This window comes from Budorcas taxicolor, chromosome 15 (assembly GCF_023091745.1).
Source record: "Budorcas taxicolor isolate Tak-1 chromosome 15, Takin1.1, whole genome shotgun sequence".
In the NCBI taxonomy this organism is placed as follows: Eukaryota; Metazoa; Chordata; class Mammalia; order Artiodactyla; family Bovidae; genus Budorcas; species Budorcas taxicolor.
In genome coordinates this window covers 75,471,510-75,498,992 of record NC_068924.1, presented here as the reverse complement: position 1 = coordinate 75,498,992, position 27,483 = coordinate 75,471,510, and the positions used below count along the sequence as shown (strand labels likewise).

Sequence of the window (27,483 nt, the reverse complement as noted above, 5' to 3'; positions counted from 1 at the left end):
TTTTTCAGTTAGTTTTTAGTGTTATGTGGTACTCTAAAGTGTCTCTTTGTTTCTCTCTTCAGATTTTCTGTCGAGGAACTGAGAGGAATTTAGACCTTTCCTGGACGGAACTAAAGAAAGAAGTTACTTTAGCTGTTGAAAGTGAGGTGAGGTTTGGTTAAAGAAAGACAGTTTCTTTCATCTCACTGTGGGGCAGATTGGTACCAAGAAATTGTTCAAATTGTTCATTGGACCTTGTTGCTAAGAAATATAAATTTCTAAACCTTTTCATTAAAGAATTAGATACAAATTTAATAGTCTATGGCATATATACTTCCCTATACTTTAAGGAATATTCACTTCCCTATAGCTTAATAAAGTGATATTAAACATTTATGTTTGGTGGAAGAAAATATCTGAAATGGTATCAAGAGTTTCTTTTTTCTTTTTTTTTTCTTTGCCAGCTCCAAGGAAGTGTAACAGAGTATGAATTTTCCCAGGAAGAGTTCCGAAATTTACAGCAGGAATTCTGGTGCAAGTTCTATGCCTGCTGTCTTCAGTATCAAGAAGCCCTTTCTCATCCTCTTGCCCTGCATTTGAATCCACACACAAACATGGTGTGCCTGTTGAAGAAAGTAAGAGAGCGGAGACACACAGAGCTCTCCTGTAGGCTATTCAGTGGGCCTTTCAGAATGCAATGTCTGTTGTATACTCTAGTTAGCTTTTAGGACTTTGGTGGGTTTTCTCTTGCAGGGCGGACGGCATCCTCAGAATTATAGTTAATTTGTGTTTAAATAGTCTTCTGCACTATTTACCCTTTTCTGCATCTTGTTCACCTTTTACATTGAAGTGATTCCCTATTTGAAAGTTATGAGAATAGCACGAAGCATTTCTATATCCCCTTCACCCAGATTCACCGTTTATTAACTTTCATTTGCCTTTCTTCCTGAGCCACTAGAGTTAGTTGTAAATATCGTGCCCCTTGATCCTGACACCTTTTCGCGGTGTATCTAAGCACAGCAGCATTCTTTCATAACTGCAGCACAATTTAAAGATCGGGCAGTTTGATATTGATTTGTATTCAGATTTTACTAGTTGTGCTTAGAATTTTTCTTCCTTGATCTGGGATCCACTTCAAGATCTTGCATATATTGAGTTGTCATGTTTCTTTACTTAATCTCCAGCTGTTGTCGGCCTTTCTCTGTCTTTCGTGACACTAACTTTTTAAACTGTTTCTTTATTTGGCTGCATCTGGTCTTAGGTGCGTCCAGTGGGGTCTTCCGTTGCCGCATGCGTACTCCCTAGTTGTGGTGAGAGGGCTTAGCTGCTCCGGGCCATGTGGGATCTTAGTTCCCCAACCATGAATCAAGCCCTCGTGCCCTGCATCGCAAGGCAGATTCTTAAGGGAAGTCCTGGCGTTGACCCTCTTTGAAGGCTGCACCTGTTATTTGGTAGAGTGTCCTTCAGTTTGGATTTGTCTGGGGTCTCCTCATGATAAGATTCAGGTCTCAACTATTTTATACCCTTAAACACTCACTGAAAAAACTAATATAACTGGAAGATTTGTATTTGCAGGGGTACCTGTCTTTCCTTGTGCCTTCCTCCTTAGTGGATCATTTGTATCTCCTCCCTGATGAGAACCTTTTGACAGAGGATGAGACAACCATATCTGATGGTAAGAGTGATTATTACGTCCACATTCAAGCTCCTTTCTCCTTAAGTCCTATGCTTTCATTCAAACAGATACAAAAAACATTGATGGCCACTGTGACCTTTCCTGGTCAGTGTACCTCATTGTACATTTGAAAAAAAAAAAAACTGAGGAGGCCTAAGCATCTCCAAGACTTCAGATAGCTATCTGTCATTTATTATTAATATTTTTTTTAGTATAATATTAACTAGCAGCTCTTCATTGACCTGAGACGTGAATGTCACCTTTCTCTTACTTACAGACGTGGATGTTGCTCGGGATGTCATGTGTCTTATAAAATGCCTCCGGCTGATTGGAGAGTCAGTAACTATGGATATGTCAGTAATGATGGAAATGAGCTGTTACAACCTACAGTCTCCAGAAAAGGCTGCAGAACAGATTCTGGAAGATTTGATCACTATTGATGTGTAAGGAGAATTTAGGGTAAAGTCCATTTCCTAATGGAAATTTAGCAATTCTTAGTGTCAATATCAGGTTTGAATATAATTCAGATATGTACAAAGTAGTGGCTTAAAGTGAGTTGTCATGATTCTAAGTAGCTGTTTTCAGCTTTTAAACAGAAAATCTAATACATGAATTCAAGTCTGGAAAGAAGACTCATGAATTACAGTCTAGCTATTAACTATGATGTGAAGTCGCTCAGTCATGTCCGACTCTTTGCGACCCCGTGGACTGTAGCCTGCCAAGCTCCTCTGTCCATGGGATTTTCCAGGCAAGAGTACTAGAGTGGGTTGCCATTTCCTTTTCCAAGGAATCTTCCCAACCCAGGGATCGAACCCGGGTCTCCCACATTGTAGGCAGATGCCTTTACCATCTGAGCCACCAGGGAACTGAGCTGTAAATTCTAAAATGTAAATGTATTTTCCTCTAATACATTTTGTCTGTCATTTCTGGAAAAAAATGAAGGAAACTTTGCTACATGGCATGAAAGTATCTTGTATACCAGAGTGATTACTTCACTCCTCTGTGACATGGCTGGTTTTCCTGATTCGTAGAGCATTTACCTTACAGGGGCGTAAAGAGTCTATCACATACATTCTCAGAAGTAATGGTTTTCTAACTTCCTTATAGAGACAATGTGATGGAGGATATCTGTAGTAAGCTGCAGGAGATTAGGAACCCAATCCATGCCATCGGACTTCTAATACGGGAGATGGATTATGAAACGGAAGTAGAGATGGCAAAGGGATTCAGTCCAGGTAAATGACAAAGCAGCAAGTGCACCTTTTGATTTAGAGAAACAGTAATGCAGTTAAATTTTTAAATCAATTCTTATTTTTGAATTTACAGCTCAGCCTTTGAATATTCGAATGAATCTTTCTCAGCTCTACGGTAGTAGCACATCAGGGCATATCGTGTGCAGAAGTGTGTGTAAAATTGCCAGCACGCGCTTCCTCATCTGCCGAGACCTTTTGATCTTACAGCAGCTACTAATGAGGCTAGGAGATGCTGTAAGTACTGCTTGAGGGAGAGCTTGTCAAATCTGAACTCTGGACTTGACCTGCAGGCACGTGGCGGAGCATCAGCCCCAGAGCACAGAGACGTGTGTCTTTGTTCACTGCTCTGTCCCACGTGCTTGGCCCTTCGCGGGTCCTCTGTGAATGCATGCTGATTTAAGAATGAGTGAGCCTAAACTGCAGATTAAGAATGCATATGAGGTGGGGGGAAGAATGTATATGAAGCAGGTTGTTTTACTCTTAACCTTTGTGTATATCATGGTGAGATAATTTTCTAGGATGGCTCTCCCAAAATGTAGTAGTATTAGTACAGCTCTGGATGTGATCACAGGGTACCATTTAGGACGGAGGAGAGAGGAAGAAAGAGAAAAAGAATTTCTCTCTTTCTCCAGTGCAGGATTTGCCCTAAGCCGTTTTGAAATTGCAGTTGGTTTTGGGGTCCCCCAGCTCCATGCTCTGCCTCCCTGTCCATCCTCGCCTTTTAGCCACCAGCCTTGTGTTGCCAGACTGCTGTCCTTGTCTCTCCCCCTCCTCCCCGCCTTGAACGTTTCACATTCCAGAGTTAACCTTTCTTCCCACCATCAGTTCAGTTCAGTTCAGTTCAGTTCAGTCCAGTCGCTCAGTCGTGTCCGACTCTTTGGGACCCCATGAATCGCGGCACGCCAAGCCTCCCTGTCCATCACTGACTCCCGGAGTTCACTCAGACTCGCGTTCATCGAGTCAGTGATGCCATCCATCCATCTCATCCTCTGTCGTCCCCTTCTCCTGCCCCCAATCCCTCCCAGCATCAAAGTCTTTTCCAGTGAGTCAACTCTTCCCATGAGGTGGCCAAAGTACTGGAGTTTCAGCTTTAGCATCATTCCTTCCAAACACTCATCTGAGCCTGACAAGGAAGCAATCTGATTAAACTAATTCATATTGATATAAACTGAAAGCCCTTTGGAGTTCCCAGGGGTGTTTATACTTTTTAAATCAGAATTCATTAATTCAAGTACATGGCTAATGGCAGAATTTCTGGTAAAAGATAAGGAGAAAACATTCCGGAAGATGATTGGTTTAGGACCACCAAGGAGAAGCAGGACCCTTTCCTGAAAGTTGTCTGTCTGTCTGCCTCACAGCTCATGGGATCTTAGTTACTTGATCAGGGATTGAACCCAGGCTTTGGCAGTGAAAGCCCAAGTCCCAGCCACTGCACCACCATGGAATTCCCTTTGTGGTTTTGTTTTTTGAGTTTGTATTGTATTTTAATATTTATTTATTTGGCTGCATCCAGTCATAGCCGGTACCTTTGGGGTCTGTTCCCTGACCAGGGATTGAACCCATGCCCCTAAAGTAGAAGCGTGGAGTCTTAACCACCAGACCAATAGGGAAGTCCCAAAGCGACACACGTTTTTAAGGCTACTGATATTCTTGTCAAGCTTTCCTCTAATGCTTGTATTTATTTTACCCAAAACAAGAAGATTAAGAAATGTCTTAGATTTCCCTGTTCCTCTTCTTGGGGAAAGTTACGCAGTCTGTTACCGTTTTCTTTTTCACCATCAGCTCCTGTGGCCTGATGAGCTGTTTTTGTTATTTTGCGCTGATAAGTGGGTAGATCCTTTTGCTGCCTGCTACCCCAAAACACAATGGGTGTGTCGCTTTTACGTACGCCCTTTGTAACTGTGTGATTTCACTGCCACCTGAACCTAAGGGTTATCCTTACTAAATACTGTTTCCTGTCTCACCCACCCACCCATGACATACAGGTAATCTTGGGAGCTGGCCAGCTCTTTCAAGCCCAGCAAGACCTGCTGCATCGAACAGCTCCCCTGCTCTTATCTTATCACCTCATTAAGTGGGGAAGTCAGTGCTTGGCAACTGATGTTCCAGTGGACACCTTGTGAGTTTCAGTGTTCTGATTATTTTAAAAATAAATTGTGAGCTTAATGCTTCTTTTCATTGTCTGATAAAGCAAATTGAATATTATGCTGTAGCGTGATATGCCTGTAAAGTTCAGAGCTTTCAGATAGCTCCATTTTCTAAAGGTTAGAGGCGAGTTATAAGAATGAAAATGATATGAGAAGAATGAAAGCAGTAAATATGTATTATTATTATATGTGTGTGTGAATAATGTAAAGACAGATCCTGTGGAAAGCAAAAGAAGATGAGGTCGCTTTGCGGTATGACTTGGAGCTCAACCTGGTGCTCTGTGACAACCTGGGAGGGTGGGATGGAGGGAGAAGTGGGAGGGAGGGGACGTTTTTATGCCTGTGGTTGATTCATGTTGACCTGTGGCAGAAACGAGCACAATATTGTAAAGCAATTATCCTTCAGTTAAAAATAAATAATTTTTTTTTTTAAGTTGAGGTCACAGAGAAAGTTAGGCCACGTACGAAAATATGCTAATTATCAAGAGTAGACTGAGATTCTTTATAACCAAAGTAAGAAAGAAAATTTAACGTGTGCCTAACAGACTGACACTTCAGTTAGATAAGCCACTTTGCTTAAAAGGCCAGGGAAGGCTTTTCATGGCATGGAGGCCTAAGAAATTTTTGCCCTGGCTTCTCCTTGAAGGATCGCTGAGTGATAGGATGGGAAACAATCTAAGCCACAGCTCATTTTCCAGATACTTTTGTGCTTTCAGTCGCGCGTTCATGTGTAGTTCATTAGTGAAACTGACAGTGTTTTAATCCGCTAACTTGCTGAAGTAATGTTAGCATAGGGAAATTTATTGAGCTTTTCTGGTTTTTTCCCCTTTCCTCACAGGGAGTCTAATCTTCAACATTTATCAGTACTGGAACTAACTGACTCTGGTGCTTTAACGACAAATAAGTTGGGTAAGGATTGGACTGTGTGTGCATTTGATTTTAAGTTTGGCATTTATTGAGTGTTCATTAAGGTGGTCCTTTGCCGCCTTGCTTTAGAAAAGGTGCCTCAGCTGTGCTTTCAGTTTGAGAGGGTGTGAGCAAGCTGTGTCCTGAGACCTCGCTGGTTGTGACAAGTAGTATCAAATCAGACAAAAATGAAGGGTGTTGCCTGTATATATGCGCACGTGTGTGCCCAGTCATGTCCGACTCTCTGTGACCCCCAGGCTCCTCTGTCCATGGGATTTCCCAGGCAAGAATATTAGGGTAGGTTGTCATTCCCTTCTCCAGGGGATCTTCCCAACCCAAGGACTGAATCCATCTCTCTGGTATTGGCAGGCAGATTCTCTACCACTGAGCCACCTGGGAAGCTCTGTGTGTGTGTGTGTGTGTGTGCGCAGATTCTCTACCACTGAGCCACCTGGGAAGCTGTGTGTGTGTGTGTGTGTGTGTGTGTGTGTGTGTGCGCGCGCGCGCAGATTCTCTACCACTGAGCCACCTGGGAAGCTGTGTGTGTGTGTGTGCAGATTCTCTACCACTGAGCCACCTGGGAAGCTGTGTGTGTGTGTGTGTGTGTGTGTGTACAACTGCTTTTCCATTGTATACTGATACTCCAGTGGTTAGTCATTTTTTTAATTTACTAAGTTCATATAGCTTTTGTAATCTTGTCTCCATCAGCAAATATTCAAAAGGAGTCCTCTCTCATGCTTGAGAACCATTCTGGAGAATTTATTCTGTGTTTTGGTATAAAATTTAGACTCCTAGGACTATGTTTATTGGAAACACTTTGAAAGGAATGGCGTGACTGTCATGTTAATTTAGTGGCTCTTTTATTGTATTTATATAGTACTTCATAGTTTACAGATTGCTTTTATTTATATTGCCATTGATTATACCAGTGATGCGTTTTACGTTTTTAAATAACGTTCTTTGTGACAGGCGTAAAATGAATTGGTAGGCTGTCTTAATTGAAAATTGATACTACTGTCACAAATTGGTGACTGTTAAAACTTTTTATTTTTAAGTATCTAGCCCTCAGACAATTGTGGAATTATTCTTCCAAGAAGTTGCAAGAAAACACATTATATCTCATCTGTTCTCTCAACCAAAGGCGCCTCTAAGCCAAACTGGATTGAACTGGCCAGAGATGATCACTGCAGTTACCAATTATTTATTGCAGCTCTTGTATCCTTTCATTTAAAAGCTAATTGAGAGGGTTTTTTTCTATTCAAATAGTCTAAGATTCAGGAATATTCTGCCTGTGTAATGAAAAATTTTAATGAGGTTGGATGTTTACCCCCCCCATCCCAATAAGAAATGATAGTTATTTTCAGGTATCCCTTTTTTTTTTTTTTTTTAATTTTTTTTTGCTCAGGGATTGAGCCACATTTTATTGGTGCACATACAGTTAATACCTAGGTTGCTTTTAAAGCGTACATTTATCAAATATTTATTGAATGGCTTTGTGTGCCAAGCCCTGTGTTAGGTACTGAGTATCCATTGGCCTAGTATGCTTGGGCAATATCCTAGCTAAAATCAGAAGTGAGCACCAAGAGGTGAGATACATGCTTTAGTTCTTAGCTGGTTGCATTCTAATGCAGGTGACTAGGCCCCTAGTATACAACCTTTCCACTGTGTTTAATATTAAAGCTATATAGTTGTGTAGGAAGAACATGTGTTGTACCACCTTCTATTTACCTTCTTTTTAAAAATTAAGCCATTTCATGGAGTTTGGGTGCTCAGTGTGTATATTTAAGCTTTACCAAAACAGTAAACAGTTCCCTTAACCAATGACTAGATGGCCTAGCAATCCTGGTTGTCTCTTTCTAGAATGTTTGATGGGAAATTGTCAGTATGTACAATTGCAGGTGAGTACCGTTGAACATTTCAGGACAGTTATTCTTGTAAAGAAGGGTATTTTTAGAACTTTTTTCTTTGTAAATGTTTCTTGCATTTTAATTGGGCTGATAAGACCCACAGTAATTTACACTGGATTACATGGAAACATACACCAGAGAGATTTTCTTTACTTCATTCTTGGCAGTATCATTCCTAACACAGTGTTTTATAAAGTACTTTTTTGTTAATTCTCTCTATTGGGTTCTCTTTATAGAAAGAAAACGTATCGTTGTCTTCATATAAATCCTTCACTGGAATCTAGTCAGTTGAGCCAGTAAATACCAAAAGTTGGAAGATTGCCAAGATGGAAAGTGTGTTTGTTTTCATGTGATAGTGTTATTGGAGTCCAGTTTGCTTTCTTAGCGTGTCTAATAACTTATTAATAATTTAAGAATGGATTAACAGGGTTTGGTTTTAACCTCCAGATGCTTTCTGGAAATACAGCTTTTGTGTTGAATGACCACTATCTTCTCTCCCTCTGAAGAACATGGAAATGAATATCTCCTTAAGGGACATTTATCCTCTAATCAGAAACCACCTTTTTGCCTTTAAGGACTATATTCAGTTGCTGCATCCCTGGTGTCAAGTCAACGTTGGTTCCTGCCGATTTATGCTGGGACGGTGTTACCTGGTTACGGGAGAGGGACAGAAGGTAAACTGCATCTGAAAGATGAGCAGACTTTAGAGCAAGGAGGACACTCAGTTTCCATCTCAGGGAGGGGATTGGAGGCCTAGAATCCTCCAGATAAGGGTAAAGAAGACTAACAGTGCCAGCAAGGGGCATGATCTACCCGTGGGGACCGTTTGGCTTCATGTACTTTACAGATTGTTTAGGACACAGGAAAATATGAAGAAGAATACTTTAAAACCCTCCTGCCCCTGTGCAGTGCTTATAGGGATACATTTTTGTGACGAAAATATTTCTCAGATACATTGTTTTTATAGCATGTTTTTTTATGCTGGTTTTTTTTTCCCATTATGGTAGTTTACATTTCTAATTTTTTTCCCTGACATCCTGTTATGTAAACTTTCAGACATAAAAGTCCAAAGACTTTCATACTAAATCCCCCACTCAGATTCTACAAAAATTAACATGGTGCTATAGTTGCTGTATCACAGGTATCCATCAAATATCCTCTTAAAGTTTACTTTGTAATTAGCAACATTAAATTAAAAAGTTAGATAAATTAAAATATTAAATAATGCATCAGAGAATTTAAATACAGCAAACAGTAAATGCAGTCATTTACTTACTTAAATAATTTTCTTTCTTTTTTTCGGCTTTTCTCGGTATAAGAACTCTTGGCTCATATTATCTGGAAGTGGAACAATCTATTATAAGTCATTTTATGTCCTTCTATTCCTTCAGGCTCTGGAATGTTTCTGCCAGGCAGCATCCGAAGTGGGCAAAGAGGAATTCTTAGATCGCTTGATCCGTTCAGAGGATGGAGAGATTGTGTCCACCCCCCGGCTGCAATATTATGACAAGGTTCTGGCATGGTTTGGTCCTTCTTACACCACACTGGGTAAACATGTAACAGGGGCAGGGAAGCAGATAAATGAGAGTTTGGGGTTAGCATAGACTCTTGATATATAAGCTAGGTAGACGAGGACCTACTCTGCAGCACGAGAAGCTGCACTCAGCGTCTTGCAGTTCCGACCCCGCTGGGTCTCTAGCTGCTCGCGGGCGCTCCAGCTGCGTCGAGCAGGGGCCCCTGTGCTTGCGGTGCTCGGGCTTCCCGCCACAGCGGCTCCTCTTGTTGCAGCACGCAGGCCGCAGAGGCGCAGGCTGTGGTTGTGCCTCAGTGGCTTAGCTGCATGTGGGGTCTTCCTGGGCCAGGGATCGAGTCTGTCTTCTGCGTTGGGGGGTGGACTCTTAGGCACTGGCTCCCTGGGGAAGCCGAAACATGAAATAAAGTGAATTGTATCCAACCTGAAGTGCCCTCATATTTCTCCCTAGGTCTTGCGTCTGCTGGATGTCGTAGGTTTGCCTGAACTGGTTATTCAGTTGGCCACATCAGCAATAACTGAAGCAGGTGATGACTGGAAAAGTCAGGTGAGGACTAACTGTGTCCTGTTTATTACCCTGGAGCTTCCTCATGGGTATGGTGTTCTGATTTCTGTTCTTTTTTCCCCGACATTTGATACTTAGGCCACCTTAAGGACGTGCATCTTCAAACATCATTTGGATTTAGGGCACAATAGCCAAGCCTATGAAGCGTTGACCCAAATTCCTGATTCCAGCAGGTAATCAAACCCACAGTCTTACTTAGAGGAGGCATTTTACCAGCCCTGAGTAATCCACAAGGAAGGTGTACACCCGTATCCCTTTCCTTCTAGGCAGTTGGATTGTCTGCGGCAGCTGGTGGTAGTTCTTTGTGAACGTTCCCAACTTCAGGATCTCGTGGAGTTTCCCTATGTGAATCTGCATAATGAGGTCATCTTATTTATCCACTGATGGCTGGATGTGGTTCTGGTGGTTGTCATTACGGCTAACGTTGATAGCTGACTTCTTCCCCTCCTTTAGGTGGTGGGAATAATTGAATCACGGGCAAGAGCTGTGGACCTTATGACTCACAATTACTATGAGCTTCTGTATGCCTTTCACATCTATCGTCACAATTACCGGAAGGGTGAGCGCTTGAAGCATGTCGTCTTTGTGGGAGGCAGCCTAATCAATTGTTTCATGCTTTATAAAAAAGTATTATCTGTTTGACTTATGTAATTTTTACCTTATTTTTACCAGTGGACAAGTGTTCTCTACAAGCATTTGGGGAACTTATGTTTAAGTTCAAGATTTGCTTCACCTCTTTGTAGATTACCTGTTAATCTTAAAGATAAATACTTCTCTGCCAGAATTTCCTGGCGGCCCAGTGGTTATTAGGACTCCATGCTTTTACTGCAAAGGTCCCGGGTTCAATCCCTGGTCAGGGAACTAAGATCCCCATAAGCTGGTTGGTGCAGCCAAAAAAAAAAGATATTTCTCCCATTTTAGAATGTTCTTGAAGCATTTCCATTGAGATGGCGTTCTATGTGTATCTTTCTTCTAATTTTAGAAGAAATTTTATTTCACTAAAGGCACTTTGAATTTTTGTGGCTGGTTTTTAAGTTACTGTACAGTTTTGTCTTTGGCCTTTCTTTCTGCTTTCTTTTTGTTGTTGTTGATTTACTAATTTATTTATTTTTGGCTGTGCTGAGCCCTCCGATATTCTACAGTTACGGTGAGCAGCAGATACGCTCTGGCTGCGGTGTTTGGGCTCCTCTTGCTGTGGAGCACAGCTAGAGCGCAGGCTCAGTAGCTGTGGCGCACGGGCTTCCAACTGCTCCGTGGCTTGTGGGATCTTCCCAGACCAGGGGTCAAACCTGTGTCTCCTTCATTGGCAGGCAGGTTCTCTAGCGATGAGCCACAAGGGAAGCCTTTGGCCTTTCTTTTCTCTCCCTTGTGCTGACCCTTTAGAGAGTAAGGTGTGGGCATCATGACTCAATGCATAAACACTTCAGGTGCTTTTCAAGGACGTTTTCTTACATAATCGCAAACTGAGAAAATAACTGATTCTGTGAACTAAATGTAGATGCTGTGCTCTTCTCCGACGTGCTATTCATGTTTAAATATCGCCAAACACGGCTAGTACATTTCCCTCATAGTGTCCTCACCTCCTGATCTGGGATGATGTCTTGGATTTAATTGTCCTGTCGGTTTAGTCTCCTTTAATCCAGAGCATTCTATCAGCCCTACTTTGCCTTTGATGACACTGATAAGTTTGAAGAGGACAGGCCAATCAGTGTTGTAGAATGTTTCTGAATTTGGATTTATTTGGTGACAATGAGATCTTTATCAGGTCAGCTAAAATTAAAGGATTACATGGCTGTTTTAAGTTAAGATCATATTTTACAAGATAATTGTTGTGGTTACCCTTTGGAACCACTAACGTTTTTATACTATTTTCACTCAGGAATTTTTTTTAATTTCTTATTGATTTTCATTGGAAAGAATAGATGGAAATAGTTCATAGGCCTGTTCTTAATATTCCCAATGGTAAAACGTGTTTGCGTGTTCATTGACTATTGCAAGAAAGGCGGTATAGACGATTCAAGATCTCTCACTGCTTTCACAATGACAGCATCCGTTACATCCACCCAATTAAGACCAGTTTAGCTGGACTAATGTCCAGATCTTTCTGGGGCAAGGCTGTTTTTCTGACAAAAACGTCTTACACATTCCAGGCACTCAAAAGTATTTGTTGGGATGAAAAACAGTCTGATTTGGTTTGAAAACTGAAAGAGAATTTTAAAATCTGTTTAGTTTCTGGAGTCCCATGCTGTCTCAAAACAATGATGAGAGTATGATCTTGGGGGTCTTCAATGGCAATCCAGTGGTTAAGACTCCGAGCTTCCAACACGGGGACGCATGTTCAATCCCTGGTCGGGGAGCAAAGATCCCACGTGCTGTATGACTCGGCCAGAAAAAAGAGTTTATGACCTTGAACAGACACTCAGATCCTGGGTGGTGATAGGTGACCACAGAGTTGAAACTAGTTCTCCAGGCTAGTGTTCTGTGCTACCTGGGTGTGTGGTATCTAAACTTGAAAAGTAACATTTTAGATGTTTGCAGAACTTCTTTTTTTCTGCCTTTTTGGGGGATTGTAAAGTACATGTGATAGAAACTCCTGTCTTAACTGTTGTACATGGTTAGTAGTGCTAAGCGCCTTCACCTGACCGTGTAGCCAGTCTCCAGAATTCTTTTCACCTTGCCAGACGGAAACTACACTCCTTAAACAGCAACTTCTCGTTCCCTCCTTCCCCATCTCCTGGCAACCACCATTCCACTCTCTTGTCAGCAGATTTGGCTACCAGAATCTTCTAGCATTTGACTTTTCATGACTGGCCTATTTCACTTAGCATAACATCTTCAGGTTCATCCATCTTGTAGCATCCATCAGAATTTATGATACTCTACTGTACGGATGTATTGATAACGATTTTGATGGAACCTTGGATGTTTCCATCTTTTGTTTGTTATGAATAACACTCCAATGAATTCTTTAAGACTCTGCTTTCAGTTGGTTTTTTTAGGGGGAGGGGGTGGTTAATACACCCAAAAGTAGAATTGGTGAATTATAAACTAATTCTGATTTTTTGAAGAACTGTTTTCCTTAGTGGCTATACCAATTTATATTCCCTCCAGCACAACACAAGGGTTCCAATTTGTCCACATTCTTAGCAACATGTGATTTTTTGTTGTTTTAAGTTAAACTTGATTTTTTTTTTTTAATTTTAACATTTGGTAAATGTGACAGATTTTCTCTGTGTCTCTAAAGAGACACATTTTTGAAATCCTCATATCTGTTATTGCCTCATAGCTGGCACAGTGATGTTTGAGTATGGAATGCGTCTTGGCAGAGAGGTTCGAACTATCCGGGGACTTGAGAAGCAAGGCAACTGTTATCTGGCTGCTATTAATTGCTTACGACTTATTCGCCCAGAGTACGCGTGGATTGTTCAGCCAGCATCTGGTGCAGTGGTATGAAAACTTTGTATGCTGGAAGTTGGGGATCATTTAACTTATTTTGTTTGGTCTTTTGAAAATACCTCATTTTGCTTCATTTCATTTAAAACTTCCACTGGGATATTTGTGAACTTAATCTATTTTTGCAGTGATTCATTTGTCTTATGTTACTACCCGCTTTGGTTTCCAAGTTCAGAATTACTGTAGGAGTAAGTATGGTTGTTTAGTTGCTAAGTCATGTCGGACTCTTTGCGATCCCATGGACTGCAGAATGCCAGGCTCCTCTGTCCTTTACTATCTCCCGGAGCTTGCTCAAACTCATGTCCATTGAGTCGGTGATGTCATCCTACCATCTCATCCTCTGTCGTCCCCTTCTCCTCTCACCTTCAATCTTTCCCAGCATCAGGGTCTTTTCAGTGAGTCAGCTCTTTGCATCAGGTAGCCAAAGTATTGGAGCTTCAACTTCACCATCAGTCCTTCCAATGAATATTCAGGGTTGATTTCCTTTAGGATTGACTGGTTTGATCTCCTTGTAGTCCAAGGGACTCTCAAGAGTCCACCAACACCACAGTTCAAAATCATCAGATAATCTGAATAAATATTACAGAGTGGTTTTGGAATTAGACAACCTGACTTAAGGCAAATTACTGTATCTTTTATTGTCCAGTTAGCCTCTTGCATAAAATAAGAATGATGATGATAATAATATCTACCTTACAGGATTATTTGGGTATTAAATGAGATAACCCATGTAAGATTGCATAGAATAGTGACAGTGCCTGGCCTGCAGAAAGTGCTCAGTAAATGCTAACTGTTTTTATTTCATTCATTTTTGTTAATTTAATGTATTGTTACTGTTTTAAAGGAGGTGAACCTTGAGTTTTTCTTATCATGCTGATGGGGTACTCCCAGTTACTTGTATAGTTCCTGCATATAGTTCCTGCATAGTTCTGTTTTCCAGGGTTATGAGTGAAGAATGTAATTTTGTAAACCAAAGAAGGTCAGATGGTTTATATGGACATCAAATCAGTGCCTTTGGACTCAGTACAATTTTAGCTAAGTGAGCCGCGTTTCTTCGTCTAGAGGTTCCAGTAACTTTGTGAGAAGAGCTGTGCTAGTTGAAATAGACATAATTTACGCTGGGAAAATTTAAGCATGAAAGCCCTGGATCACAGTTAATGATGTTAAAATAAAATACTGATTTTTCACAGTTAAATCTCTTGCTTTGTCTTTTCAGTATGATCGCCCTGGAGCATCCCCTAAAAGGAATCATGATGGAGAATGCACAGCTGCCCCAAGTGAGTCGGGGATCTCAGGCTGACTTTCACTGAATGGCACTTAATTGCTACACTAGTTGTATTTATATTTACTTGTTTTTTATATAGTACTTATTATAGTATGGACAATCATATTATAGTATATTGTATATGTATGGTAGTTACTTTGTTAACATATGGTAAAATTTCTTATCAGTATTCTGTCTGGTTGCCCTTCGAAAACTTCGTATGCCTGTATGCCTGTGTGTGACATGAAAATCCTTAAAAAAGGGTGTGTGTATGTTTGTTGCTTGTCGTGTTCAAGTCAGCTTAGTATACTTTTTTAAATCAGGTTCCTTTAGTGTCTCTATAGAGGCATGATTTCCCTTCTCTTTTTTTCCTTTTCTTCGTGATGGTGCTTCGAGGCAAGTAGTCTCCAAGTTTTCCAACCAGGGGTTGAACCCCCATCCCCCGCAGTGGGAGCGCAGAGTCTTGGACCACGATTCCCTTCCTTAAAGAGCCCGGGCTCTAGAGTTGGACACACTCGGCTTTAATTCTGCCTCTCACTTTGGGCATGTCCCTTACTGATGACAGTATTTCACAGTTGTAAGAGTTAATTCCTTGCAAGTGCCTCCCTGAAGCTGTTATTAGAGTGCTTTGACTTGACTCGGCTCTAGAGTGAAGCAGGGTCGTTTGTTTTATTGAGCCCCTTGTTTCCACCGTATCTTCCTAAAATTAAACGGACAGTGACTTAGTGTGTAGTGGAAGCTGACGGGTTGCGTTTGTCTAACAGGCACTTTCTTTGTGCTCTGGGAATTGACAGTGTTTTCCTTTGGCTTATAGCGAATAGACAGATTGAAATCCTGGAACTGGAAGATCTGGAGAAGGAGTGCTCCTTGGCCCGCATTCGCCTCACCCTGGCTCAGCACGACCCCTCGGCGGCCGCTGTCGCAGGTGGGCATTCGGCACCAACAGTGCGTTTCAGGCCCGGGCAGCAGACGTAGTGTGCCACATGGGTGTGGAGTGTGTCGTCGCTATCCTGGGCATTCACCAAGGGCGCGGTCTTTGGGTTCAGTTCACTGGCATGTCCCAGTGGTTGCATTAAATAGCTCGTTTCCACTTCCGCAGGAAGTTCATCCGCAGAGGAGATGGTCACTCTCTTGGTTCAGGCTGGCCTTTTTGACACTGCCATATCACTGTGTCAGACTTTCAAGCTTCCCTTAACGCCAGTCTTTGAAGGACTTGCTTTCAAGTATGTATAAAATTGCTTTTCTATAGTCTTAACTTGCTAACGTAGTCTGATTTCCTAGTCTTAAATTTCTAAAATATTCTTAATTTTCTATTTACTTCACTGTTGCTTAGTATGAAGCAGTGATCACGCAAGCCAGTATCTTATAAGCCAACTCTAAAGAAGTTTTGTGTCATCTGGATTTTTTTTTTTTTTGGTAGTTGACTGTGAGGTTTTTGTGTGGGGGAGGGGTGTTAATCTTGGTTTATAGCGTCTTTCAAGAAATCAAATCTGGCATTGCCAAGCCCACATGCCTGCATGACAGTAGGTAGCCTGTGTGTCCACTTAGACAAGACATGTGTTCTCTTCAGTCCTTTAGGGCATGTCTTGGCCCACACATTGTTTAAAAGTGCTTCTTACTGATGTTACGTCATAGCTAAATATTGGTCAAGTTGTCTGTGATTTAGAAATAAACTTTCAGAATTGTTCATCATCAGTTTTCTCTTGTAAGTAAATGATCTCTTAACACTTCTTAATGGCCTTACAGGTCATCCAGTTACGTGACTGTGAGGAGAGGGAAAGCCAATATCCCAGCAGGGAATTCAGTAATAGATTGGAGCTAAAGTTGTCATCGTATCTCCAGGTTTAGTAGCAACATAATGTGCATTTCAGCAAATTGATTTACTGTGTGTGGAACCATTCTCCTTTCAGATGCATCAAATTGCAGTTTGGAGGAGAAGCAGCGCAAGCAGAAGCCTGGGCCTGGCTAGCAGCCAACCAGCTTTCATCAGTCATCACCACTAAAGAGTCTAGGTATAGCCCTGCCAGCCCTGCAAAGGCTCACCTCCACATCCTTCCCCGGTGCACCCATAAACTCTTTGTTCTAAAATAGATACTCTGCCAGTTAGGCAGAGGAGTGTGCTCCAGTGTCTTTGGAATCCTCCTCTAACAACCCTCAGCACCCTTCCCTTCCCTGAATTGCATTTATAATTTGTATTATGCAGCTTAGCACTTTAGAATTATAGCATTTTACAATTACGAAGTCCTTTTTTAGAATTATGGCATTTTACAGTGATGAAGTCCTTTGACATTATTTTTCAGCCGCTAAATTCACACCAGAATTACTATCAAGATACAGATTACAAAACATCACCCTAATCTTCTAAATCAGAACTTCTACCTGATTCTAATGCTTGATCAGGGTTGGAAACAGGGGTCTGAGCCAATTTCATTGTTTTAGAAATCTGGAACAAATAAGTAAAGTAAATTGTTGAGTTCATATGTGGTTGTTGGGAAATACAAAAATCCAAGTCATCTATTTTTTAATGCCACCTCTAAGTCACATTGGCCCTGATAATGTTAGTTATCGTGTAGCTGTATTGTCGATTCGTTATGTCTAAGGATTGTTTTCCTTGTAAATACATGTTTTGAATGGTACTGTAATTACCTATTAAGAATCTGGAACTCATAAGTCCTTTCTTTTCATCAAGTGCTACAGATGAAGCCTGGCGGCTATTATCAGCTTACCTGGAAAGGTACAAAGTCCAGAATAACTTATATCACCACTGTGTAATAAACAAGCTCTTATCTCATGGAGTTCCTCTGCCTAACTGGCTAATAAACAGTTACAAGGTAAGTGGCACCTTAGCTTGTAGAGAGTAGGAACCTGGTCTTTACCGTCCAGAATAACTTTATGAGATGATTAAAAAGAAAAAGAGTGATGATTTATGGAAATATACTGACAGATACTTATAGCTTCTTAATCTTAGCTGAAAACTTTAAAAACAGCTTGTTTCAGTCCCTTTGAAGTACTGGGTGTGAGATTTAAAGTTCTCTGGGTTGGTGACTAAGTTAGTATGTGCTGGTGTGCCCAGTGAACAATGAGTATCTATTTTAGAACAAAGAGTTAATGTGGGACACTGTATTTACTATTCATTACTCAAGAAATCACAGCAGTGGGTGGAATAGTTTTCAAATACTGCAGCAGGGTTTCTCTCAGGTTTTGTCAAAACTGGGTTCTCGGGCCGCCTGCATTAAATTATTTGGATGGTAGGCTTCTTTGAAATATTTGATTCTTGGGTTCTATCCAAGACTTCCAGAATCAAATTGCCTGGAGATAAGATCCAGGATACGCATTTTTAACAAGGTCCTAATTTGATTTGATGCATGCCTAAATTTGAGGACTACTGTTTCTGAAATACATTGGGAAGAATAGGGAAAAGAATACAAAGCTTAAAATCAAGAAAGTTAATCTGTTTTCTTAAGTTAGAAAGTAGAGAAGGCAGCTAAGTTGGTAATGGTTAAGATGGTGATCAAATCAGAATGTAGAAAGCATAATTGGGGTAATTAGGAGAACCTTCCTAACTGAGGCTGTATTCATTTCTCTCTCACCCTGAGTTTACTACAAATATAATTCAAGCGTTGAAAGTTGGTGATTCTTCATGTATTTCTTAGAATTAATGTGACTATGTTGTCTCTGGTACTCAGCATTTCTGGGAAGCTTTGTTGACTTTTACCGCTGTCAAAACAAAGTAGGAAAGAATGAAAATGCGTCTTAGATCAAAGAACAGGTGAAGAAGGGCCTCGCAAGGTGCCCGGAGGTAACTAGGCTCTTGGGAATCCAGCCTTCATGCCAAGATAAGCAAACCATGGTGTTTGTCTATTTATAAAGAAAAGCATCAGTGCCAGGGAATCGGACACTCACCATCCTTTGGACAGTGCCCGGTTAGATGGAAACCGCTACATGTTTTTGACCACTGACTTTTTACAGAAAGTTGATGCAGCTGAGTTGCTCCGTCTGTACTTAAACTATGACCTTTTAGAAGAAGCTGTGGAGTTGGTTTCAGAATATGTGGATGCTGTACTGGGAAAAGGACATCAGTACTTTGGGATTGAGGTAGGCTTGTCTCCACATTTCCTTTAATTCTGTATTATCACACTTGCTTTTTCCAAAGGTTTTTCCAGATAACTTGAATTTAAATTTCAGACTGGAAACAGTATCATTCATTAACAATTTAGAGAAAAGTTTTGTTGAGTGTGTTTATCCTTAATTGGCCTTAGGCCTGCTTTAAGATAAAAGATGCTGCTGCTGCTAAGTCGCTTCAGTCGTATCCGACCCTGTGCGACCCCATAGACGGCAGCCCACCAGGCTCCCCCGTCCCTGGGATTCTCCAGGCAAGAACACTGGAGTGGGTTGCCATTTCCTTCTCCCAGTGCGTGAAAGTGAAAAGTGAAAGTGAAGTCGCTCAGTCGTATCCAACTCTTCGCGACTCCATGGACTGCAGCCCACCAGGCTCCTCCATCCATGGGATTTTCCAGGCCAGAATTCTGGAGTGGGGTGCCATTGCCTTCTCCAGATAAAAGATGACATGAATTTAAAAATATACATTTGATTTAACTAAGAAAAGCACTAGTTCCCCAGTTGAAGAGTTGGGGAGGAGGGATCCAGTCAGGTACCTATGTGCACACGTGTGTGTGTGCATGGATGCACTTGCATGCATACACACACAATTCCTTGCTGTGAAAAAAAAGCGTTCATGTTACTGAATCCTGTGGAAGTAACTGCCCAGGAGAAAGGGTCCACTTTTCAGACTTTCTTCAAACGATCAGTATTTTCCCTTTCAGTTCCCGCTGTCCGCCACGGCTCCAGCGGTGTGGCTGCCGTACTCCGCCATCGATCAGCTCCTCCAGGCTCTGGGAGAGAACACTGCCAACAGTCACAGCATCGCGGTGAGCAGCCCTCTCCTGAGGCACCCTAGATTTCATAAGTCCTTGTGCGAGCAGTTGCAAAGCCTGCTCTTCTGGTTCTCAAGGATTAAGAGAGGGGCCGAAGCCATGCATTGCCCTTCACGTGCTGCCCAGCCCCTCTATGAAAAAGTGAAAGTGAAGTTGCTCAGTCGTGTCTGACTCTTTGCAACCCCATGGACCGTAGGCTTCCAGGCTCCTCCATCCATGGGATTTTCCAGGCAAGAATACTGGAGCAGGTTGCCATTTCCTTCTCCAGGGGATCTTCCCAACTCAGGGATCAAACCTGGGTCTCCCAAATTGCAGGCAGACTCTCCACCGTCTGAGCCACCAGGGAATTCTACCCCTTTACGAAATGATTAGTTAAGTCACATATAAGTTTTCTGGTCCTGGGACAAGAGCTAATAAAGTTTTATTAAAAATACTGGTGTGATTTGCATAGTTAGAAATTCATTACGAAAACAGGTTTGGAGTACTGTATGTAATAGAAAAGTCCAGTTCTAGCGGTGGAGCCACGGAGCAGACTCCTGCACTGAATGGTGATTAAATGAGGCACAGTGGCTGACAGCTTTATCAGGGGACATCTGGTTGGTGACATTAGAGTGATAACTTTAGTCTTTCTCAATCCTTGACCTATTCACTAACAATTCCCTTCTTTTCTCCTACAGCTGTCCCAGAAAATACTTGACAAATTGGAGGACTACCAGCAAAAAGTTGATAAGGCAACACGGGATTTGTTGTATCGTCGGAACTTGTGACCTGGACGGTTGCCCAGGCTTTGTAACCGCTTGGTGCCTCTTCAGGCTTGAGACTTTATCCTACAGGAAGCCTGTACTCCGGGCTGGCTTTTACACCTATAAATGACATGTACAACAGTCCGGCCTGCATTCTGCACAAGAGAGAAAAGTCGATGAAGATGAGTCACAGGACCTGTGCTTGCTGGTGGTGCTAACACGCAGATTTCTGGGTTTCAACCTTGGTCTCAGACAGCTGCTTTTTTATATGAGTCACAAGCTTTTTTAGAGTTTATATTTTTTTAAACTACCGAAGACATTCTTTATCTGCAAAGTAAACCCCACCTTCACTTTCCAAAATAGCTGAGGGTTGTTGGTTTGTTGTAGCTGACCACCAAAAGCAGTCAGTGCAAATCCTTCCATTCTTCCCTATCGCTTTTTGTATTTCAATGAAATTATTTTGGTCCAGAATTGACATGTATTTTCTGTATTGCAGACAGAGGCTAATGATTTTGCATACTCTTTTCATTATTTATTGTGGAATTTTTTTTTTATGATCTTCAATAAAGTAGTAAATAATTTTCCTAGATTAACCCTAACATGATGACCAGCTGTTGAGGAAGATGTCTTGAATCTGATTCTGAGGCTAAAGTGGAATAAACTCTTAGCTAAGAAAAAAGTTGAAAATTTATCATCTATGAAAATAATATTTTCCAGGTAAATTCCATTAACTGCTATATGATAATCAAGCCGGACTTGATCCTACAAGTAGTCTAATAATGTATTGGACCAAAATATAAACTCTCCTGGTCAGATTTAGAGGCATTCATGGCCACCAATTGGGGGAAACGTGAAAAAATAAACTCTTGAATTTTATTCTGTATATTAAAATGTATCTTTTAAGGAAACTATCTGTATAGTACTTGCTTATATGCCCTTTGACCTTCCTTGAGTTTTTCATAAGCATTTACCTTTTATACTGTCAATATCATATTTACATTATATATTTTAAATAACAACGTGGGTTTCCCTGTGGTACTGTTATTGTAGATCTTGCGGTGTCTGGTTCTTTTTTCACTTCATCTCTGCCATGATTAATGCGAAGTGTTTGATGCACTTTATGCAGCTCCATAAACATGTGACTGCCAGTTGTAGCAAAGAATATATTTTGACCTGAATAGACATACGTGACCGAGAGAAAGCTTTCTCACTTACTATATTTTCATGAGTGACTAATGGATGATAACTGCAGTCTGAAAACTATCAAACCCTATTGTAGCCATTTCTGGAGAAGTAGCTCAAGACTGGCCCCATTCCAGAAAGCTGCTCATGTGCATAGAAGAGCAAAGCAGTGGTTTCCATGGTAGCAGTTCATAAGACACTGACCAGCTCTTCTGTCCATTTTCTTCCATCTTCCTCACTTTGATTTCCAACCAGAGCAGAGAGAAGGTGCGCACATTCTTTCACTTCACTTTTCACATCACTTTGAGTCTGCAGTTTTGTATTCTGGACCATGTGATGTATTAATAGCATCATCTCTCCTTGTTTCTTCCAACTCTGACAGTTTTCTGATTATAAATTGTTTTTAAAAGGACTCCCTTCTCTTTTAGTACTTCAGTTCAGTTCAGTTCAGTTGCTCAGTCATGTCTGACTCTTTGCGACCCCATGAATGGCAGCACACCAGGCCTCCCTGTCCATCACCAACTCCCGGAGTTCACTCAGACTCACGTCCATCGAGTCGGTGATGCCATCCAGCTATCTCATCTTCTGTCCTCCCCTTCTCCTCCTGCCCCTAATCCCTCCCAGCATCAGACTCTTCCAATGAGTCAGCTCTTCGCATGAGATGGCCAAAGTACTGGAGTTTCAGCTTTAGCACCATTCATTCCAAAGAACACCCAGGACTGATCTCCTTTAGGATGGACTGGTTGGATCTCCTTGTAGTCCAAGGGACTCTCAAGAGTCTTCTCCAACACCACAGTTCAAAAGCATCAATTCTTCGGGGCTCAGCTTTCTTCACAGTCCAACTCTCACATCCATACATGACCACTGGAAAAACCATAGCCTTGACTAGACTGACCTTTGTTGGCAAAGTAATGTCTCTGCTTTTTAATAGGCTATCTAGGTTGCTCATAACTTTACTTCCAAGGAGTAAGCCTTTTAATTTCATGGCTGCAGTCACCATCTGCAGTGATTTTGGAGTCCCAAGAAATAAAGTCTGACACTGTTTCCCCATCTATTTGCCATGAAGTGATGGGACCAGATGCCATGATCTTAGTTTTCTGAATGTTGAGCTTTAAGCCAACGTTTTCACTTTCCTCTTTCACTTTCATCAAGAGGCTTTTTAGTTCCTCTTCACTTTCTGCCATTAGGGTGGTGTCATCTGCATATCTGAGGTGATTGATATTTCTCCCGGCAATAGAAGTTCAATAAGCAAGGTGACAATATACAGCCGTGACATACTCCTTTTCCTATTTGGAACCAGTCTGTGGTTCCATGTCCAATTCTAACTGTTGCTTCCTGACCTGTATATAGGTTTCTAAAGAGACTTAACTACCATTAAATACCAGGGGTAAAGAACCCACCTTTCAATGCAGGAGACATAAGAGATGTAGGTTCAATGCCTCAGTCAGGAAGATCCTCTGGAGAAAGACATGGCAACCCTCTCCAGTATTCTTGCCTGGAGAATCCCATGGACAGAGGAGCCTGGTGGGCGACAGTTCATAGGGTCGCAAAGAGTCGACATGGCTGAAGCCACTTAGTATAGTATGCACCATTAAACATGTGACTCTTGAAAGAAAACTTCATAGTTCTTAAAAAATTTTAACAAAATGTGACAAGGTTACACTTTTCTGGCCTGTGACAATAGAAGCAAGCATCATTTTTTTTTTAGCATTATTTCTATTAATAATAGAATATATATAGCACACAGTTTCATACTAACCATTCTTTTTGTGCTCTAACAAAGCTCATTTGTTCTACAAAGCTGTCCATCAGTGAACACATTCTAGGTAACAACCTGATTTACCTCAACCTGATTAATACTTCTTTTTTTCTGCTAGAACACAGTATATATTATAGAAAGTTCTAAAGTTTATTTTATTCTTTAGAGCTCTTTGTACCTGAAAACAAAGATAGTCCTGTATTACTTTTAATATAATCAGTAGCTCATCATTAACCCTAAGCCACAAGAATATACCTGTATCTGCTTAGAATGCCATCATCAAAAGATCAATTTATTGCTCGCATGACCTATACCAGTTTCTATAGACTAAAAGGTATTTCTTCGAGTAAACGAGGCTTCGTGATTTAAATGAACTTCCATGGAACACATAAGGTCAAATAATGTGATATAACAGAAAATATATTTGGTGTTTGTCCCCATTCCTGGCAAATAGCTTACAATCCTTGTGAAACCCTGAGTGAAAGAAATCTTTGTTATGCTAATAAGGTGACTCTGAATGGGGCCCCTTACATAGCTTCAGGATAGGGATAGTCCCTGGGGAGATCCATCCTGTGATGGTGAATATAGGGTTAAAACTTTGGGCCAGCCCAACCTGCCTTCCAGCCCAACAACCAGCCTTTCAGCATAGGTGGTGATGGAGCACATTATTTATTTTCTGAAGCTGTTACAGTGAATCCCCAGTCATTTACTGACCCGTGGATTCTGTAAGGTAGCCTCGCATCTTCTCTGCAAATACTGGCCCCCCTCTGGCCAGCCCCCCTCTGTTTGTCTCTGTGTGAATGTTCTTTGGCTACCTTGGTGGAAACACAGACCGGTTTCCTCCTCATCCTCTGAATCCAAGTGAAAGTAAGATTATTTACTTTCTAGGTGTATGCAGTTAAAATGCCCAGTTCAGACATGTGAAACATCAGTGCATGCTAGTGACTTTTGAGAGGAGTCATGTTTGAATGCCAGTTGATGGGGGTAGGGTGAAAATCAGACATGCAGATACAACTCAGGTTTCCAGGGGAACCAGGCAGAGAGAAAAACAAGTCTTACATATATGAGTTGAATTGCACAATTTAGTTTTGCCATGGAAACAATTTCCATAAAGTAGCAAAAGTAGAAAGTTAAGGTTATTATAGGGATCATTCAGGAGAGGAAAGTGTATTTTTTTGGAAGCAGAAAAATGTTCGAAACTCTTCCTCACTTTTGATGTTTAGCAGATGCTCCAGTGTAATCACAGGCTTTGGAGTCTGGGGAAGAGGTATGGGAAATGGCTCAGGTGACCCCTGACTCCATACTCTGCTCCTTCATCCTTCCCTCCCTTCTCCCTTCCAGCAAAATAGATACTTAAAGCCAGCGTCAGAGTTGCTCAGTGCATCTCAATGGTGTGCACTATTTCTGAGGTTGCCTGCAACAGAGAGCAGTCACCTTTGCTAGGTGAGACCAAAATGAAAGCCAAACACTTTCCATGGGCTTTTGAAAGATGATGCTTGTTTGATGATGTTCAGTAGCCTAAAAACTGTTTCTCGTTTCTTTCAACAAAGTCTAGTTTTTCCTTCAATGATTTTGCACAAAAAATAAAATTTTCTTGAAAATGTTTTGACCAAGATAAAATTAAAAGGATCTCTTTAGTTTTCTTTCTACTGCCACACACAAGGTTCCATCAAAGCTAGGCACAAAGAGTAGCTTGGGTGGTTTCTAAACTTCCTACATATCCCCTCCTCTGATTCTAGCCAGCTCTGCATTCATTTTGCTCATTATCCCCACTAGCTTCCTGCTTATTTAGAACTTGAAAAGACTTCTGTGTTTCATATACTCTTAACACTAAAGCAAGCGTATAATAGGTACCATTCACCGAAGGCCTGCTGAGTGCCGTGTGTGCCCAGTTTTAGGACATTTGCAAACATCTCATTTAATCTTGCTGGCATCCTTTGAGATAGGCACGATCGCATGTTTATAAACAGCGAGAGTCAGCAGACTAAAGCCTCTTGCTCTGGCTTCTGCTGCCAATGCACAGTGTAGATAGGGCTTGAATGCAGGTTTCCTGACTCTGCTCCTAGATGTTGACTACCTGAGTCCTGTCCCAAGCAACGCAGGTCTCTGAGCCCCTCAGGCTTGCTAATATTTCCAAGTGGCCTCATCCAGAATGGCGGGGTTCACTCTGGTGACATCTGCCTCTGTATGAGAGTGTTCCTTTCCCTTTTTCCCTTTTGCTTAAGCAAAGGAAGCTGCTAGAGGAGAGTCAGCCCTTGATCATCCGTAACCGCTCAGTTCAGTTCAGTTCAGTCGCTCAGTTGTGTCCGACTCTTTGCAACTCCATGGACTACAGCACGCCAGGCCTCCCTGTCCATCACCAACTCCCCGGAGCTTACTTAAACTCATGTCCATTGAGTCGGTGATGCCACCCAACCATCTCATCCTCTGTCGTCCCCTCCTCCCCCCCACCTTCAATCTTTCCCAGCATCAGGATCTTTTCAAATGAGTCAGTTCTTCGCATCAGGTAGCCAAAGTATTGGAGTTTCAGCTTCCGCATCAGTCCTTCCAATGAATATTCAGAACTGATCTCCTTTAGGATGGACTGGTTGTATCTCCTTGCTGTCCAAGGGACTCTCCAGAGTCTTCTCCAACACCACAGTTCAAAAGCATCAATTCTTTGGCGCTCAGCTTTCTTTATAGTCCAACTCTCACATCCATACATGACTACTGGAAATAGTAGTCATAGCTTTGACTAGACAGACCTTTGTCAGCAAAGTACTGTCCCTGCCTTTTATTTTATTTTATTTTATTTTTTGTGTCCCTGCCTTTTAATATACTGTCTAGGTTGGTCATAGCTTTTCTGCCAAGGAGCAAGCGTCTTTTAATTTCATGGCTGCACTCACCATCTGCAGTGATTTTGGAGCCCCAAAATTAAAAGTCTCTCACTTTCCATTGTTTTCCCATCTATTTGCCATGAAGTGATGGGACCAGATGCCATAATCTTAGTTTTCTGAATGTTGAGTTTTAAGCCTCAACTGGTGGCTCAGCTGGTAAAGAATCTGCCTCCAATGTGGGTTACCTGGGTTGGGAAGATCCCCTAAAGAAGGGAACAGCTACCCACTCCAGTATTCTGGCTTGGAGAATTCCATGGACTGTATAGTCCACGGGGTCACAAAGAGTTGGACACGACTGAATGACGTTCACTTTCACAACCTCCTGGGAAGACTGGACCAGAGGGCTGGAGATTAAGTTGAGCCACAGTGGCCAGTAAGCCGATCAACCACGCCTGTGTAATCAAGTAAAAACCAGACAGCAAGACAATAGAACGTCCTGGACTGAGAAGATGATGTGCTCAGAGGGAGACGTGCTGACTTCACAGAGCGGCAGTGTGGGAACTCTGTGCTCCCTCCCAGACCTTGCCTTGTATCCTTTGTAGTAAAACTGAAATCATAAGTAGAGTGCTTTCCTGAGTTCCATGAATGGTTCTGGAGAATTATAAAATTTAAGGTGGTTATGGAAACCTCATTATGTAGCCAACCAGAAGTGTGAGTGGCATGGGGGTCTCCCTTGAAGTTGACCTCTAATGTAAAGGCAGCTCTGGGGACACCAAGGCTTCCCTGGTGGCTCAGACGGTAAAGAATCTGCCTGCAATGCAAGAGACCCGGGTTCGGTCCCTGGGTCGGGAAGATCCTCTAGAGGAGAGCAGGGAAACCCACTCCAGTATTCTTGCCTGGAGAATCCCACGGACAGAGGAACCCTGCGGGCTACAGTCCTTGGGGTTGCAAAGAGTTGGACACGACTGAGTGACTGACACTGCTTTCTGGGAGCCTGAGCCCTTGGGCCTGTGGTGTCTGATGCCAGCTCCTAGGGCTAATCCTCAGAACTGAATTGCTCAAGACATGCCCAGTTGGAATTGATCGTTGACCTAAAACAAATATTCTGCCCTGTTATTTCTCCAGCAAAGATGAGTTTATTCTGAAGCATCAGAGAATTGGCAATTCAGGATATTACAACTTGGCAAGCCATGTGCAAGTTCCCTCAGGGCAAGGGAAGTCGCCACTTTTTTTGAGGGGGCGGGGCTGTGCTGGGTCTTGGTTGCAACACAGGGGATCTTAAGTTGCGCCACGTAGGATCTAGTTCCCTGACAAGGGATGGAACATTTGCCCACTACATTGGGAGAGCAGAGTCTTAACAACTGGACCA

At 41.9% G+C, this 27,483-nt stretch overlaps 1 protein-coding gene across 1 annotated transcript in view; it reads left to right on the top strand.

Annotated features, from left to right (window-relative positions):
* Positions 1–21,275, top strand: part of NUP160 (nucleoporin 160) — a 43,552-nt gene extending 22,277 nt beyond the window's left edge. Inside the window, exons 12-36 of the mRNA XM_052652493.1 lie at positions 63–146; positions 444–614; positions 1,555–1,654; positions 1,932–2,097; positions 2,762–2,889; positions 2,981–3,141; positions 4,893–5,026; positions 5,893–5,963; positions 7,016–7,175; positions 7,789–7,858; positions 8,443–8,541; positions 9,259–9,378; positions 9,850–9,945; positions 10,042–10,136; positions 10,230–10,326; positions 10,417–10,522; positions 13,250–13,410; positions 14,633–14,693; positions 15,495–15,605; positions 15,780–15,903; positions 16,591–16,692; positions 17,370–17,511; positions 18,650–18,775; positions 19,504–19,608; positions 20,292–21,275. Coding sequence (XP_052508453.1) covers positions 63–146; positions 444–614; positions 1,555–1,654; positions 1,932–2,097; positions 2,762–2,889; positions 2,981–3,141; positions 4,893–5,026; positions 5,893–5,963; positions 7,016–7,175; positions 7,789–7,858; positions 8,443–8,541; positions 9,259–9,378; positions 9,850–9,945; positions 10,042–10,136; positions 10,230–10,326; positions 10,417–10,522; positions 13,250–13,410; positions 14,633–14,693; positions 15,495–15,605; positions 15,780–15,903; positions 16,591–16,692; positions 17,370–17,511; positions 18,650–18,775; positions 19,504–19,608; positions 20,292–20,381 — 2,880 coding nt within the window. The 3' untranslated portion in view covers positions 20,382–21,275. The remainder of the gene's footprint in view (positions 1–62; positions 147–443; positions 615–1,554; positions 1,655–1,931; positions 2,098–2,761; positions 2,890–2,980; positions 3,142–4,892; positions 5,027–5,892; positions 5,964–7,015; positions 7,176–7,788; positions 7,859–8,442; positions 8,542–9,258; positions 9,379–9,849; positions 9,946–10,041; positions 10,137–10,229; positions 10,327–10,416; positions 10,523–13,249; positions 13,411–14,632; positions 14,694–15,494; positions 15,606–15,779; positions 15,904–16,590; positions 16,693–17,369; positions 17,512–18,649; positions 18,776–19,503; positions 19,609–20,291) is intronic.
* The last annotated feature ends 6,208 nt before the right edge of the window (positions 21,276–27,483 follow it).